Here is a 17,717-nt window from a genome sequence, read left to right on the forward strand (position 1 = left end):
CTTGATAAAGGGCTGGTTAAGCCCAAAACATTGCTGTTTTGTGGCACAAATAAACCACTTAGTTCATCTCTCCGGAGTGCTGCTTAAAGGACCAGTAACATCAAAAAAAAATGTTTAAAAATTCGTTAGTGCACAACGAAAAATAAACACCAAGACAAATAAATCTTTTAAAAAGCAAAGCCTTTATTAAGAAATAACTTACAGAAAATCCACTTCCTGTCCTCTTCAGAAACGGCGAAAAGGCGACCATCCACACTGCAGCAATCGATTTCTCCTTCCTGGATATTCACTGACAGGCATCTTCCTCCTCCCGGCGTCCAGGAACAGCTGTGTCTCTCCTTCCCCATGGATCGACTTCCTTCCTTCGCTCTCCTCACCAGCAGCTGCGGGGCACAGAGTGGGTAGTGATTTAGGAGTCGGTGTGAGCGGAGGCAGGGACGGAGCTCTAAGAAACAGACAGTCCAGTGTAAAATACTTGTCTGCGTGTGAAATCCTTCCCATCGCTTCATACAATGCGGAGAACGGCAAACAATCCTAGCGTGTGTATTTGATTGTCTGCTTCTTCTAGGATAATTAGTCGCATTGAGGGTCCCCGCAGAGAGAAATACAAAACCGGCTGCCAAAGTCCCCAGACTGAGCTAAGTTGCCTGCTCGTTGCTGTCAGTGAAAGATACGTGGAGCTGCTGGGATGGGAGCAATACCGGCAAAGAACAGTATGTGTAAAGAGCTCCGTCCCCTGCCTCCGCTCACACTGAGAATTAACTCCTAGGAGCCAAGCTTTAACCCCCTTCCCCTTGGCTGTAGCTCCCACTTACCTGCGCTCCTCATTGTGCAGCGCCGCCGACCCCGCCGAACGTTCTGCCCGGGCTGTTCCTGTAGCCGCTGCCGGCGACCCCACTAAGCAGAACTGCACCAAGGCTTCAGTCACAGAGGGACTCGGAGCTGCACAATGAGGAGCGCAGGTAAGTGGGAGCTACAGCCAAGGGGAAGCGGGTTAAAGCTTGGCTCCTAGGAGTTAATTCTCAGTGTGAGCGGAGGCAGGGGACGGAGCTCTTTACACATACTGTTCTTTGCCGGTATTGCTCCCATCCCAGCAGCTCCACGTATCTTTCACTGACAGCAACGAGCAGGCAACTTAGCTCAGTCTGGGGACTTTGGCAGCCGGTTTTGTATTTCTCTCTGCGGGGACCCTCAATGCGACTAATTATCCTAGAAGAAGCAGACAATCAAATACACACGCTAGGATTGTTTGCCGTTCTCCGCATTGTATGAAGCGATGGGAAGGATTTCACACGCAGACAAGTATTTTACACTGGACTGTCTGTTTCTTAGAGCTCCGTCCCTGCCTCCGCTCACACCGACTCCTAAATCACTACCCACTCTGTGCCCCGCAGCTGCTGGTGAGGAGAGCGAAGGAGGGAAGTCGATCCATGGGGAAGGAGAGACACAGCTGTTCCTGGACGCCGGGAGGAGGAAGATGCCTGTCAGTGAATATCCAGGAAGGAGAAATCGATTGCTGCAGTGTGGATGGTCGCCTTTTCGCCGTTTCTGAAGAGGACAGGAAGTGGATTTTCTGTAAGTTATTTCTTAATAAAGGCTTTGCTTTTTAAAAGATTTATTTGTCTTGGTGTTTATTTTTCGTTGTGCACTAACGAATTTTTAAACATTTTTTTTTGATGTTACTGGTCCTTTAAACATTTTCTTTTAGTAAATATCTAACCTGTGCAGACAGGGCTACAGCTTGCACCCAACACTACAAAAAGCAGTATGTGTGTTTGTGCAGCACTACTTCATATGGTCATGAGAAGGATATGAAATAGAAAGAAACAGAATACTTTTTAAATCCAAGCACTTGCACCAGTCCCTTGGAATAACACTGACACTTGATCCCTAAAATAACACTGGATTGATTCCTCTTAATTGGCACCTGTCCCTAATAAGGGCACTGGCACTAGGCCTTTACAATAAGTATCCAATGTGTAAAAGAAACGGATCCGCACACACACCGATTAGTGCAGTCGGGGATTATCCCCTTTTATTCAGCCATCAAACATCAATGTTTCGGGGGGGAACACCCACCCTTCATCAGGATACAATTATTTGTGCAGTCACCCATTTAAACCCAATCTTCCCACGCCTTCTTTTCCCATCATGCAATTTGCCATAAAAATTAACCCTTATGTGGGATACAGGAAATTCGACCTATATGTTACATACAATAAAGCAATCAATTTGGTACATCAGTCCACAAAATGATCTTTTTCTTTCTTAAAGTGCCCATGTGCAATAATTATTATAAAATATGGTATCAAAACATTATTTTAAACAACTTTTTCTAAAACACCACATACATTAAACACCATATTGCAAAAATCCATGTGTTGTATTATAATACCTTACTGCCCTTGGGATTTTCTAATAACCCTTAATATTATATGTGATCATTCAGCAGTTCTTATCTGTAAGAAATGAATAAAAACATGCAAGAAGGTTAAAAACAGTTTTTCTCTCATAAGAAACACGTTTTGATTCTGATTTTTATCTACAGATACAGGGAACAAGTATGGGGGCAAACATGGCGCCCGCGTACGCAAATATGTACATGCACCAATTTGAACATATACATGTATTAAAACATCCAGTGTACAAGCAACATATCGCCATGTGGCTACGCTATGTGGACGATATGTTTCTGATATGGACAGGGAGTGAGGAAACATTATCTGACTTCTTCATCTATTTAAATGGAATACATGACACCATAAAATTCACTATGAATAAGGGCCCCCTAACGGTTAACTATCTAGATGTGCAGGTGACATTTTCGAAAGGAAGGTTTATTACAGACCTGTATAAGAAATTGACAGATAGAAATAACCTATTGAGGAAAGATAGTTTTCATCCAGTAGGGGTCACCAGAGGGTTGCCTAAAAGTCAATTTATACGTGCTAGAAGAATTACCTCTTCTAATGAATTGTATGACAGTCAAGCAAAGGGGCTTGTGCAACAATTCCAAGAGAGAGGTTATGGGGGAAAGGACCTGCAGGCTATAAAGGATGAAGTCATGGGCATTGACGGGAAAGAACTTCTGGAAACTAAGAAAAAAGAGAGGAATAACAAAAAACAAAATACGGTTTGTGTAACTACTTTTGGCCCACACTCTGCTTTTATTAGAAAAACTATATTACAGCATTGGCCGATCTTACAGAGGGATAAAACCTTTGGTAAACTCTTTGATGATAAACCCCTTTTTAGCTATAAAAAAGGAAAGAGTATAGCTAATGGACTCACTAAAACTGATTTTAGAAAAATTATAAAGAAACCAATATCTAACAGGAAAGGCACTTATCCATGCTTTCAGTGCGGGCATTGTAATGGAGTCATTAAAGGGGAAATTTGCCAACACCCCACTATGGGTCACGATATTAAATTAAAACAATATGCTACGTGTGACACTGAAGGGGTGATTTATCTGTTAAAGTGTCCGTGCGGCCTATGTTATGTGGGACAGACTTCCAGAGCGTTTAAAACTCGGATGAATGAACATAAGAGTAGAATAAGGAATTATAAACCTGAAGAGAAGGGAGAAGGGGCTACTATAGGCCAAAAAAAAGAGAAAGAGAAATTTAAAAAGGAAACCCTCCTGGCAAAACATTTTTTCTAAGCAAAACATAACATTTCTCAACTCAGATGGCAAATATTAGAGGTTATACACAGGCAGAAAGGTGAAATAGATAAGAGGTCATTGTTGAGACGGGAGGCCTTTTGGATTTGGCAGCTAAAAACAATTTTAGAATTTTAGTTATACGTGTTTCTTATGAGAGAAAAACTGTTTTTAACCTTCTTGCGTGTTTTTATTCATTTCTTACAGATAAGAACTGCTGAATGATCACATATAATATTAAGGGTTATTAGAAAATCCCGAGGGCAGTAAGGTATTATAATACAACACATGGATTTTTGCAATATGGTGTTTAATGTATGTGGTGTTTTAGAAAAAGTTGTTTAAAATAATGTTTTGATACCATATTTTATAATAATTATTGCACATGGGCACTTTAAGAAAGAAAAAGATCATTTTGTGGACTGTTGTACCAAATTGATTGCTTTATTGTATGTAACATATAGGTCGAATTTCCTGTATCCCACATAAGGGTTAATTTTTATGGCAAATTGCATGATGGGAAAAGAAGGCGTGGGAAGATTGGGTTAATTGTATCCTGATGAAGGGTGGGTGTTCCCCCCCGAAATGTTGATGTTTGGTGGCTGAATAAAAGGGGATAATCCCCGACTGCACTAATCGGTGTGTGTGCGGATCCGTTTCTTTTACACATTGGTTGCTAAGGGACCCGGCCGGGTCAACGGAAGGAACGCACCACCAGCTTGCAGGATTGGTGAACTACAGGTGTGCGGTAGGAGAATTACATTGCTTTACAATAAGTATAACACTAGCACAAATCCCTCATCATTATACGGATATATTTGTTATAATAACACTGGCATCTGCCCTTCATAATAGCACTGGCACTTATATAGTTTCACGGGCATTTCCTCATAATATTATTGGTATTAGGTTTTTACAACAACACTTACACCCTCCCTTAATATCACTACAACAGGGAAGGTAAATTTGCGTAAACTAATGGATTTAAAATTTTACATGCATCTGCGGTAGTCCCTCCACACACCATTATCCCTCCACCTACCTGTTTTTAAATTGTGTTTTTTCTTAATGGTGTCTATCTCCTACAGATTATTGTCTACAGGAATACTCTTTTTTTCCTTATTAAAAAATAATAAAAGAAAAAAAATGAAATGTATCAGAACATGAAGGGACAATAAAAGAACAACGTAAACGTCAATAAAAAAAGAGAAGGATATGAAAAACTGTATATGCTAAAGCTTACCCATTGGGATATAAAGCACAGCCAGGACAGGTGCTAATTAAATTCCACCTACAGACAGGCTTCATCTTATGGTAACATCAAAATACAATATATGTTGCCAATTCAGACATAACTAGAGTCTAAAGTGCTATAATTTGTTTCAGTAGAACTTATGTTCTTCAGCTGTAGAGCCATTTACTTGGTCCTGAAATAGGGTCTAGAGCTCAACCTCTAAATCACTTTATGGCTATGGTTCATCTGATGTGGAGGTTAATGTGATAACCTAAAATTACTAAATCTTATGAAATAATTTTTTGTTGACCACTGTAAATCCAGATATTTATAAAATTACCCCTTAAACACTAAAGCTGGCCATAGATGCAAAGATCCGATCGTACGAATCATCGTACGATCGGACTTTCCCATCTCCCGACCCGCCACTAACCATTCAGATCAAAGTCTTACCAGTCAGATTAGTTAAAGAACAGATCAGCAATGTTCTGCCCCTGACAGCAATCGTACGATATCTATGTCCAACCAAAGCTGGTGACAGTCTCCCACTGAAAATCGTACGATTGGCAATACATGCAGAGATATTATCGGCAGCCGACAGAAATTTTCTAACCTGTCCGATCGACCAAACGACCGATCTCCGCCGGACGAAAAATGTCGGGACTCTCCACACACGTTCCGAAAATCGTAGGAATCCTCGATTCGTACGATCAGATCTTTGCGTCTATGGCCAGCTTAAGGTTGTTAAATAATAAATGGTTTTAGGTTTTTTACTTGTCTAGTAACCAGTGGCGTAACTTGATGTTGCTGGGCCCCACAGCAAATTAATTTTAGGGCCCCCAACATATCCAGTGTTTGTCCTGTTTTACCAATATATGTTCAAATTGCTCATCAATGAGAACCTCATGGGGCCCCCTGTACCTCCTGGGCCCCCCTGCAGCCGCAGGGTCTGCTTCCTCTGTAGTTACGCCCCTGCTAGTAACCCATGGCAAACAATCAGCAGGTAGGAAAAATAAACATCTGCTATGGGTTACTAAATGTGGGCAAACATACAACTTTTTATGGCCTGATAGTTCTAGAAAAATAAAAGGGGTGTTTATTACCAAGGTTGAAAGAACTTTCAAGTTTGTATCAGTCATGGTGTAGTATGCATGATTTGTGAATTTGATTCCTCCCAGGATGAGCTAGTTCCTGGCTTATTATGGAACTTCCTCCTACTGCTTTACTTGACTGCTCTGATATGTAGGTCAAAGGCACAAGACACATCAAATGTATACTACCTAGCCCTAAATCAATTAATAATTAATTAATTAATTAATAGAAGGGTTCCTGGATACCTGCAAAACTGTTGCATTATGGGTACTTAGGGAAGACTGGAATTGCAAATTGGACTAGCAAAACTCAGGGAGTACTTATGGTACAAAGGTAATGTTGGTGAGGAGTTTGTAAGAAAATGTCAAAGGTATTTTTGTTCCAGTGTTACTGTACTTAGAGACTTGTTCCAGCGGAGAAGCGCTGCTTGATGAATCAATCCTACTGCTTGCATCTACCACATGTGCAGTATGTTGTATGGATAAATAGCTAATTCCCATCTGCAGTTCTACAGTTGGAACTGTGATGATGGAATGGGCATACCACCTCAAGGCTAATTGTCTTGCAAACATATCTACATCTTTAATATGATCATCATCTGTCCTTTCATATTGTTTGAGTGATACATACATTATATTTGTGAAACTATGACTATACATGTTTATTATATATCAAATTCAATGCACACTTTTGTATTGCACGTTTTCAATTGTGGTTGCAATTAAATGAAGAACTAATGCACACTGTTTTATTCCAAACAGCTTTTTGGCATTCAGCTCTGATAAAATCAACAGCTTGACATTTCTTCTGAAAGCTGTTACATTTCGAGAAAGAGTTCTACAGAGAGGGTTGGCTGCTCGGCTGTACAGCAAGGTATTGTGTAAATTGCTGACTATTGCGTATTGCATATCTGTACAGGTACCTGCCATCCGGAATGCTCGGGACCTGGGTTTTCCGGATGAGGGATCTTTCCATTATTTGGATCTTCATACCTTAAAAGAAAATGAAACCCCTTAATAAGAAAAACGTCTACCTACTACTCTAGATAGTCCCCCTCCCTGCTTCTCCCCCGCATAGTTTGTTACCCTGAATACATTGCTTACATATCGGTGCAGAGTAAGCGCAGCTGAGCTCATAGGCGCCATCACTATCTACCTTTTATGCCTACTTGACCCAGGCAGATGATTGCAAGCTGCCCAGACTACTTGCAATGGAAAAAAAGACATTCCACGTTAATCTAGTTTCAGATAGGGATAGACTGATTCAATTAATATTTCTACACAGGGCATACCTTATTCCATATGGGCTTTATAGGATCTCTCCCATATATGTAGATAAATGCCCCAGGTGCCACCAATCACCAACACATGGTTCGGAGTTTTACCAAATTAAATCATTTCTGGTCCTCTGTATCAGAATTTATAGCCTATGTCCTGAGCTTGCTGATCCAGCTGGACCCTCAAGTAACCTTGCTCAACCAAATGATCTAGCCCCAACTAGAGCAGAGAGAAATTAATATCTGTACTACTATCCTATGCCAACAAAATGCATTACTATACGTGGAAAGACCCCCAAAAGTTTCTTAGTTGACCAAGCGCTACCAATATATAAATTTTCACTAGACAGGTCTGCCTGGACAAATACCTAAAAATAAACCCCACACAACACTATCCCAAGGGTGCATACCCACACTAGAGGACCTTACTCCCAACAAGGGCACCCCAAGTACTGACCATTAATAGTAATAGTAATTTTATTCCACATTTCATACAAATTACATATTTTCTTTATGTTTGGATATGTTTTTGCTGTTTCATTTAATGTTTACAACCTACAAAAAATTATATTGCTCCGTTGTAGAACAGGCATTAATTGTATACTCTCAGCTTCATACTCGTCTAAATGTACCACTTTGTTGTAAGGCAGTGATCCCCAACCAGTGGCTTGTAAGCATGTTGCTACCAACCCTACAACCCTACCAACCCAACAGAGTTTCTTGTAGTTGCAAATCCACATAGGAGCTACCAAAAAGCTAATCACATCTCTAGTGATATATACATTGCTTTAAAGTGTCAATAAAATGTTTTCAAAATTCACAGTGACACTTGCCTGGGTTGTCCCTTGCCCCCTACCCTTTTCCTGTTGGCTATAGCCAATAAAAACCATTAGCTGCTTTAATTGGTGCATCCCCTGATATCTCTGGTATTACTATAGGACCTGCCAAGTACAAATGCGCTCTGTTCGCAGATGATCTAGTCCTCTCAAAAACCAAAACCTATGACATCTCTCACTAACCTCTCAGGTTTGCATGTCAATTCCTCAACATTCAATATTAACCTCCCCCCCCCACCATTAATCAAGTTATTCCAGATTAATTTCAAATGGGAATTTGGATTGTTTGGAAATGAAACACATTGCTCAACAAATCCAAGCTGCAGATATGAACTATTTACCAATACTCACTAAAGATAAATCCTTTTTCTATAAATGGAAAGGATTTCCCCTATCTCTGGGTACAATGTCCCACATCTGGTGGAGCTGCCCTAAAGTCAGCCACCTTTGATGCAGAATTAATGACATGATAGATAGTATTCTGGATGTCACTCCTACTAAAAATCCCTGGGAAGTTCTACTAAATACACCAATTGAGGGAATTACTAAATGTGATTTACCCTTAATCACCTATATATTTAATGCAACCAAACAGACAATTCTGGGAGCTTGGAAGACCCACCATCTACAATTCAATTAAGTAAAGGAGAGGTTGGCAAGGGTATACACCATATGAAAAGTATACAGTATATGAAAGACTAACGGCTCAATCTTTTGGGAAATATAAACAATTTCTTAAAATATGGCATCCATGGCAAATCTACCCTCATCTTAATGATCCTTGAGGTAGAGAGCCAATTGATTGCTTGACAAATGTACCTATATAGGTGAATCTGCCTGTACTTTCCTTTGTCTCTCTTTTTCTTTTTTTTAATTTTTATCTTTAGTTCTGTTCAAACTACTTGTATTACTATGGGTATCCCAGACATTGCAATGTGTTGATATTACTAACAGTAACTACTAAATACAAGATTCTTGCTCCATTTTGACTGCACATTCTTACATTGGACAGGTAATGAAAAATAAGGAAGAGTTTTTCAGTTCCTGGAACTCCTGTCTCCATCATGTTGTGACGTTGGCATTAGCACATATACACAGAGGTCAGTGCATATTGCTTGTCTGTAAAGAGGGTGTGGGGATGCCAATAGTAGAAAAGGTGTTGTATAGGTGACTATTGAAAGCGACTGATCTGGCTAAGATAGCTTAAAACTACAAAAGAGGGGATTGATGAATGCACATTCTGTGGTCCCACAAAATGTTGTTTAGTATCTATGCAAATGCAAGTATTTACAAAAACAGGGCTTTTTAGTTATAAAGTTATCATACAATTGATAAGCCATTTACCATTCAAGATAAACCCTATATGGTGGTCTCTAACTATTTACCTCTAGTCATTTTTCATAGAGTGGCACCTCCCTGCATTGTAGCATTTATTGGGATGTGTCTCGTGACCAAAGAACTGGTCTCATAGAGATTGATCCTCTACCACCATTAGCTTTTACAGGAGATAGACTACCAAGACCAAAACTCTGTTTCCACAGGCTTAGTCCTCCTCCATCTGCTGCTTTTAAGAGAGAGATTGCCCGTCCCTCCACCCATTTATTTTTTGAAAGTTTTTCTTTATTATTGTTGCAACATTTTAACAATTTAACAGAAAGAAAGAAGTTAGAGGAAAGTAGAGGGAGGTGGTGTAGAGGGTGTTGTAATTGTACAGTGCAGTCTACCTAAAGGGCTATCAGTGAAGAAATTTAGCAAAGTGTAACACTTGCAGTAGACACAATCAGCAGAGGACAGGGCCAGGTCTTCAGTATGTTCCAGTAGGCAGAATGTTGAGGACAGGATTTTGGGAGCCCCAAAGAGGTGTTCATAAAGTTGAGTATTTTGGTCCAAAACTGCTGGCTCTTGGGGCAATCCCAGAACACATGTAAATAGTTGCCCTGCTCAAGATTACATTTCACACAAACATCTGGATAACCTGGATGAATTTGTGTAAGATCAGGTACACTCTATTCAGAGATGTAACAGTATATATCTTGCTGACATATTAGTTTCAGAAATTTGTTCAAGCGGATCATCCCAGTCTTCCGTCTCCAGCTGAGGGAGGTCTTGGGCCCATTTATGACTAATGTACTTAATGGGGTCAAAGTTAGCTTGCAGTAGAATAGCATAAAACCAACTGAGCTGTTTGGTAAGCTCAGGCCTACAGAGATAGTGCTCAAGGGTACATTCACTTATAGTGAGGGCTCTCTCGGGAAACTGGGCCTGAAAAGCGTGTCTTAGTTGGAGAAATCTAAAAAAAAACTAAAAAACATAGGGTTCTACAGCCCAAGCTCCTCTTTTAGTTTGGGAACTGCTTGAGCACCCCAGAATGAACAATGTTGTTTTAAACGTTTTATCCTTGCTGTGTCGGGCAGAGTTCTAAACTGTGCCCTCCACCCTTTTTAACGACTTAGGACCACCATTAAAGTGATGAGTGTGAAGCTGTTAAAACCACATGAAAGTTTGGCCATTCTTCCCGCAAAGCAACTCTGCTAAAGTACAACAATGTGCAAAAAAGGGGGTAATAGCTAACTTGGACAGATCAGTCGCACTTCCAATGTACTTATGTATTTTACTTAGCCTTGGAGTACTCCCACAACCTCCCCTCCTTTTTTTTTTTTTTTAGCTGTTTTTGTAAATACATGAAACAGGTAACCAGGGTACCTTTATAGATTTGCCAATAAACTCTCCATCTGGTTTTACTCTTAAGGGCCGATTCACTAACTTCGAGTGAAGGAATTCGAAGTTAAAAAACTTCGAATTTCAAAGTTTTTTTTGGGCTACTTCGACCATCGAATGGGCTACTTCGACCTTCGACTAAGACTTCGACTTCGAATCAAAGGATTCGAACTAAAAATCGTTCGACTATTCGACCATTCGATAGTTGAAGTACTGTCTCTTTAAGAAAAAACTTCGACCCCCTAGTTCGCCATCTAAAAGCTACCGAAGTCAATGTTAGCCTATGGGGAAGTTAGCCTAAATTTTTTTGGTCGAAGGATAATCCTTCGATCGTTGGATTAAAATCCTTTGAATCGTTCGATTCGAAGGATTTAATCGTTCGATCGAAGGATTATTCCTTCGATCGCACTATTTGCGCTAAAATCCTTCGACTTTAATATTCGAAGTCGAAGGATTTAATTGACCCTCGATATTCGACCCTTTGTGAATCGGCCTCTTAATTTCATGTTGCTGAGTTAGGTCTGTTTTCTTTGCTGGTTTAAAGGAGAATGCACCCAGACTTTAATAAATATTTTTCACAAATAGGTTTTATTTTTTTAATAGTTTTTGTAGTTTTTGTATATATATATATATATATATATATATATATATATATATATATATATATATATATATATATATATATATATATATATATATATATATATATATATATATATAGTTTATGGTTTAGTAGTGTGCTTCTTGAATCTAATATCTTTTTTTCCACTGCAAGCAACTCAACCTTGCTGTTGTTTTACAAACTGTTGACCTGTGCTAGAATCATTTGTTTATATATACTGTAGTTTGAAAATCTGAAAACCATGCAACAAGATTTTTTTTTTTTATATAATCTCTTTTTATTGAAAAAGAAAGCATATTAAGACATAGCATAAACATAGGTATCAAGGTTAGAGTAGTATCACAACAAAGATATAGAGATTGAATCATGTGATATACAATAGCAAACTATCCTGGGCCATGTAGCATATCAAAATACTCACAGTTAAGCAGTGTCGGACTGGCCCGGCGGGAAACCGGGAAAAAACCCGGTGGGCCCCGACCCTTAATGGGCCCCCGCCGGGCCAGACCCCTCTCCCGACCATTTTGTTAAAAAAAAAAGATTTCTTTAGGCGCCGCGCTGCGCCATCTGCGCATGCGCGCAGCAACATACAGAGCTCTGAGCGGCGTCTCTCAAGAAGGAGCGTCGAAGCATGCTGTCACGAAGGTGTGCAGTGCGCATCACGGTAGGGGGTCGAGGGGGTCGGGGGGGCCCTGGACAGTAGTCCCGGTGGGCCCCGGGCCCCCCAGTCCGACCCTGCAGTTAAGGCATTCCTCTCCTTGAGGAAGATGGCCTGTTTTACAAACAAATATTAAAACAGTCCTTTAAGACCTTCAAACTGGGTGATCAGATTATTTCAAAGCATTTTCAAGACTGACGACGTTATTGTGTTCCACTTCCATTGTGTTGTGGTGAGATCATAGTAACATTGTGATGATGCTGTTATTGTCATAGTGCAGAAGAGTCCATCGTTGTCTATTGTCTAAGTTTAGGTTTGACTTATGTAAGAACCATATCACCTTGCAACAGATAACATCAAGTACAGTTTTGAGCTCAAATCAGCCTTACAATTTTTGTTGATCCATAGCTTATAGATAGTTGAGCATGATGAGAGATGTAGATTATTAAGAGCTGTGACCATTTGTCACCACTGTGGTTTCCTGCAACATAAACTCCTGTATGATGTGCTGTTTTTTAAGACATTTCATACACTGTATCTGCATAGCCATAAACAGTTGACATTGGCCTGAAAATTAAATACATTATTAATAAGTTTGCATTTTTTTCTGTAGTGAAGTGCAATTAACAAATAGCCAAAAATCAGCACTTCTAAATGTCTTAAAATCATACATAGTGATAACTTTTTGCTAATCTATTCATGTGCCAGTTTGTATAAGCATGCGTATACATGTGTATAAATACTGGACTTTTTTCATCCCAGCTTAATTGTGTATGGGGCACATTTACTGAAGTGTGAATTTTCTCATCACCTAACCACACTCCATATTTCCTAAAAATCGTAAGTTCACTTTTTCAAGAGAAATATTTACAATAGTAGTGGGGAGAATTTTTGCTAGAGAATTGTTGCCAGAGGATTTTCACCATGGAGAAAAGTAGCATGGAAAGGGCAATGTAGGTTGCAATTTAAAAGTGGCTGCTCTATCTTTATAATGGTGTTCGCCAGCCTGAACCTGGCGAAGAACACTTTGACTAAAAGGGTACCATTCTCACTTTGATAAATTAATACATTTCACTAGAGAATTTTCGCTGGAGAATTGACATTGGAGAAAATTCACTGGTGAAACAATAAGAAACTTCTCAAGCAATGAGCTTTTTCGCTAGCGAATTGTCTTCTTGCCTTTTAGTAAATTGGCGAATTTGCTGGGGATTGTAATTTTATCAAATTTTCAACAGAAAAACACAATTCACCGTTAGTAATGTCCCCACTTTTGTTCATGTACACAGGTGATTCCTGTACAGATATATATTTAATGAGAGCATTTTATAATAGAACTAGATTAGAAATGGATCACGGTAGATGCTATGAAATGTGCCCCAAAAATCTATTGCTGTTCAGCTTCAATATTATAAATATTAGATCCCATATTTTTGGTTTGCTGTAAAAAGATTGGGGAAGCACACACAATAAATGAAAAAAAAATATTATGGGGGGACCAAAAAAACATTCTACACAAGATTAAACAGAAGTGTTTCTAGGTTATATATTTAGAAATAAGTCAAAACAACTGGACCTGCTGCGTTTTTTTCTTGAAGATGTTTCACCTGTCATCCAACTGGCTTTCTCAGTTCAGAATAACTTGTAAATCTGATCTTTCTTCGGGAATTTATCCTCTGGAATGTTGCTCCAATCAGCATAATCTGTTTATCATAATCAGCAAGGATGTCATGAAGTTAGGTGTTGATTGTATTAGCATGATTGGAGCTTTGAGGTGTTATTTAACCTTCCAGGCAGAGGTGCCAAAACAGCATTGTATGTGGCAGACAATAGATGCCGCACCCCCACCTCTATTCAAACTTTGTTTTTCAGTTTTTACAAAATGACTTCAACACCTCTTTTGAACCAGTCGCTCTCCCAGTCTAGAATCAGGACTTGGAAGTCTTCAAACGTGTGTCCTTTTTCTTTTAGTTGTAGGTACACAGCTGAATCCTGACCATAGGAGCTGGCTCTTCTGTGCTGTGTCATACGCTAGTGTAACTGTTGTTTGGTTTCTCCCACATACAAATCAGAGCATTCCTCACTGCATTGCATACACAATGTTACTCTTCTTGTGCTTTGGGGTTGGTGTTTATTAAAAAGTTTTTCCAACACCCCAGCTACATATGGGAGGACCAAGTTCTTTCTCCTGTCATGTTTTCCACATTCAACAGTAGTTTTAGTGTTATTACTTCTTTTTGTACCAGTTTTCACAAAGGCCCAATCTGGATATCCACATGTCTTCAGGGCCCCTTTGAGATGTTCCATCTCTTTCAACTTAGCCCCTGTGCTGGTGGGGATCTTGTCTGCTCTGTGATATAGAGTTTTGACGACCCCCAGTTTATGATCTAGTGGATGGTGGGAGTCAAACAGCAGGTACTGGCCTGTGTGGGTTGGTTTCCTGTTGACTTCTATTTCCAGCTTTCCACCCTCTCTGACTTTTACTAAACTGTCCAAAAAAGCCAGTGTGTTATCTTGCACATCTTCTTGTGCTAACTTGATATTGTGGTCCACTGTGTTGATGTGTTCAGTGAACCAATGACTGGGAGTAATTCCATTAAATCTATCCAGGGCCTTTCTTTCCACTTCCTCCGTGTACAGGTTTGACACAATGGGCGAAACTGGCAATCCCATGGCACAGTCATGCTTCTTCTGTAGTACTTACCTAGCTTCATGACATCCTTGCGGATTGTAATAAACAGATTATGCTGATTGAAGCACCATTCCAGCGAATATATATCCCAAAGAAAGATCCTATTTACAAGTTATTCTGAATTAAGAAAGCCAGTTGGTGAAACATCTTCAAGGAAAAAACTCAGAAAGTCCAGTTGATTTGACTGACTTCTACAGATACCATGACCTGGATGAATGAGAATCTTCACAAACATGTTTCTAGGTTACTACAGAGTAGCTACGTGCTGTACTATTCACAATACATGCTGTGTACCTGGGCACTCACAATAAACATATAATTAGTCAGCATATCTCAAAAGCCTCACTTCTCACACTCCTGACAATTTTCTCAGAAAAAATATATATATGGCAGTGAGGGAATACAGGGTTATGGAAGATAGCTCATAGTACAAGTTGATCCAGGGACTGGTCCGATTGTAATTTTGGAGACAGGAAGGAATTTTTTTCCCCCTCTGAGGCAAATTGGAGAGGTTTCAGATTGGGTTTTTGCCTTCCTCTGTACTAACTAGCAGTTAGGCAGGTTAAAAAAAAAGAGTCAAAAGGTTGAACTTGATGGATGTGTGTCTTTTTTCAACCTAAAATTACTATGTTACTGCGTTAGATTGCATTTGCCATAGCGTAAAACCAATGCTAAATGGTTATTCACAGACATCAGATGGGCAGTAAACATATAGACATTCATAACATGGGTGCCACACATCTGCTCAAATGTACTCCATTCCAATCAAAATAACAAGTTTATTGTTGGGTAAAGCATTGAAAGCAACAGTCACTTTACTCCTAGTAGGAGTTACTCCAGGAATAAGCCGATTGTAGCCTTTTTAAAAAAACATTTTTTTTCAATATTTTTACAGTTATTCTTTGGACATAGCCTTAGTTTAGAAAATGTTTACCAGTGTAGTTATTCTGAGCAAACATCCTAGAGTCATTCTTCTGTATACTCATAAAAGGTATTTTTATGTACTCCACATAACGTATATGAACATAAAACATACGATTACAAAATGAATCAGTGCTACATATTTAGAACACTTGCTTGGTGGGTAGAAAACTAAGGCATGCCTTTTGTTTCTTATGTAATAAATGTGGTGGAGTGTTTCTTTAAAAGAAGAGCAGAGCAAAGCACATGTGTTGGGTGTAAACCTGCAATGCTCTTAAAATATCTCACAGTCGCTAAGCTCTGAGTGTGCTGCTGCTTTCCATTGTATCCTCAGTGCAGATTTTATCTTGTAGCTGTAAGCAAGCACATGCACGGCTGTCATTTTGTGGTTTCCTGTCACCCAAAGGAGTTACCATACACGTAATAAAAATAAGGAGAATTAAACATCCTTTTCATACGTTTAGGTTATGTTCTTTTTGTTTTCTTACAGAAGTACCATTGTCAAATGTATTAAAAAAATTATAGTCTGAAATAATCTTTTTATAGGAGAAGGAAAGTCGTTTAGCACTTGGGGGAGCCAAATGTTAGGCACCCCCAAGTGAATGTATTTACTTACCTGAAACCCCAGGCCGGTGCTCAGCAGAGAACTGCACCGGCCCGGGGGTTATAACCGTGAGCACCACTGAGCAATCCTCTTCCAGACTCTTCTTTATTCGCGCGACTACGTCGGCTTTTTCATTCTACTGCGCATGTGTCTGCTCCGGGAAATTTAAAGAAAGAAGAAGCAGGAAGAGAAGCGATCCGTGGTGCTCACCGGAATAACCCCGGGCCGGTGCAGTTTTCTGCTGATTGGAGCACCGGCCCGAGGTTTCAGGTAAATAAATACATTCACTTGGAGGCAGGGCCGGGCCAAGGTAGTATGGCACCCTAGGCAAGGGCTTCAATCAGTACCCCCCGTCCTGCATTACCATTTCAGCCAAAATATTGCCCCCAAATTAGTACCTGTGCCAACCAGCAGCCAAAATATTATCCCAAGGCAGCAGGCCCTAGCCCCCCCCCATCTGTACATGTGCCACTGCCAGCAGCCAACAATGAGCCCCGGCCCAGCCATATCCATTAATACTGCAGTCTGCAGGCCCCAAGCCCACACCCCAGCCTGTACCTGTGCCCAACAAGTCCCCATGATCTGAACCTGTGCCACTGTCAGAAGCCCAGCAGCCAACAATGAGCCCAGCCATGTCTATAATACTGCAGTCCCCAAGCCCATACCCCCACCTTTACCTGTGCCCAACAACCCACCTAAGCCCCCTCCCCCATGATCTGTACCTGTGCCAGCAAGCCTCAATGACAGACAGTAGAAAAAAGGCAAGTGCAACCGCCAAAAGTGCCCAGGCCCCAGCCAGCAGGACCGACAGGTCTCTTCAGCACGACTGCTCCCCTCTAGTGCGCACAGCAGGTCCTCTCTGCCCAAACGATTGTTTCTAATGAAGTGACTGACATCTCACGCCAGCGCCGCAGCCTACTGCGCAGGCGCGACAGCGTGGAAGGAGCCAAGTAAGTCACACTCCAGGGTGGGGGAGCGTGTTCACCGTTCAGATATCTGCCAGGCTAAAACAAACCCCAGAGGGGGTTTGTGCATGTGAATTTGATAAATTATAATGCTTCTAATAAAGGCCAACAATCCAAATGAACTTAATTGTAAAAATAGTGAAAAAAAATTTCCCTGAGAAATGCGCCCCCCCAGTGATTGCGCCCTAGGTGGTTGCCTACCTCTTGGCCCGGCCCTGCTTGGAGGTGCCTAACATTTGGCACCCCAAATATAGGCATAGACTTTACTTCTCCTTTAATAACGATAATTTTGGTCCATACCCATGAGATATCTGGGTGTTCTGCCATGAGGTAAATAATTCCCTAGATGTTCAAGAGTTTAGGTTGGTTTCTGGAAATGAGAAATCGGCTACAGTTTTTCCCTTTTGATCCCTTAGTTCTTGTGATTAAGAACAGAGT

General features: G+C 40.4%; 1 protein-coding gene across 1 annotated transcript in view; it reads left to right on the forward strand.

Moving 5' to 3' along the window:
- LOC108716607 (acyl-coenzyme A oxidase-like protein) overlaps positions 1–17,717 on the forward strand; it is a 151,287-nt gene that overhangs the window by 80,665 nt on the left and 52,905 nt on the right. Inside the window, exons 15-16 of the mRNA XM_018262858.1 lie at positions 6,752–6,863; positions 9,115–9,202. Of these exons, the coding sequence (XP_018118347.1) occupies positions 6,752–6,863; positions 9,115–9,202 (200 nt within the window). The remainder of the gene's footprint in view (positions 1–6,751; positions 6,864–9,114; positions 9,203–17,717) is intronic.

The sequence above is a fragment of the Xenopus laevis genome, chromosome 5L, assembly GCF_017654675.1.
Source record: "Xenopus laevis strain J_2021 chromosome 5L, Xenopus_laevis_v10.1, whole genome shotgun sequence".
Taxonomy (NCBI): Eukaryota; Metazoa; Chordata; class Amphibia; order Anura; family Pipidae; genus Xenopus; species Xenopus laevis.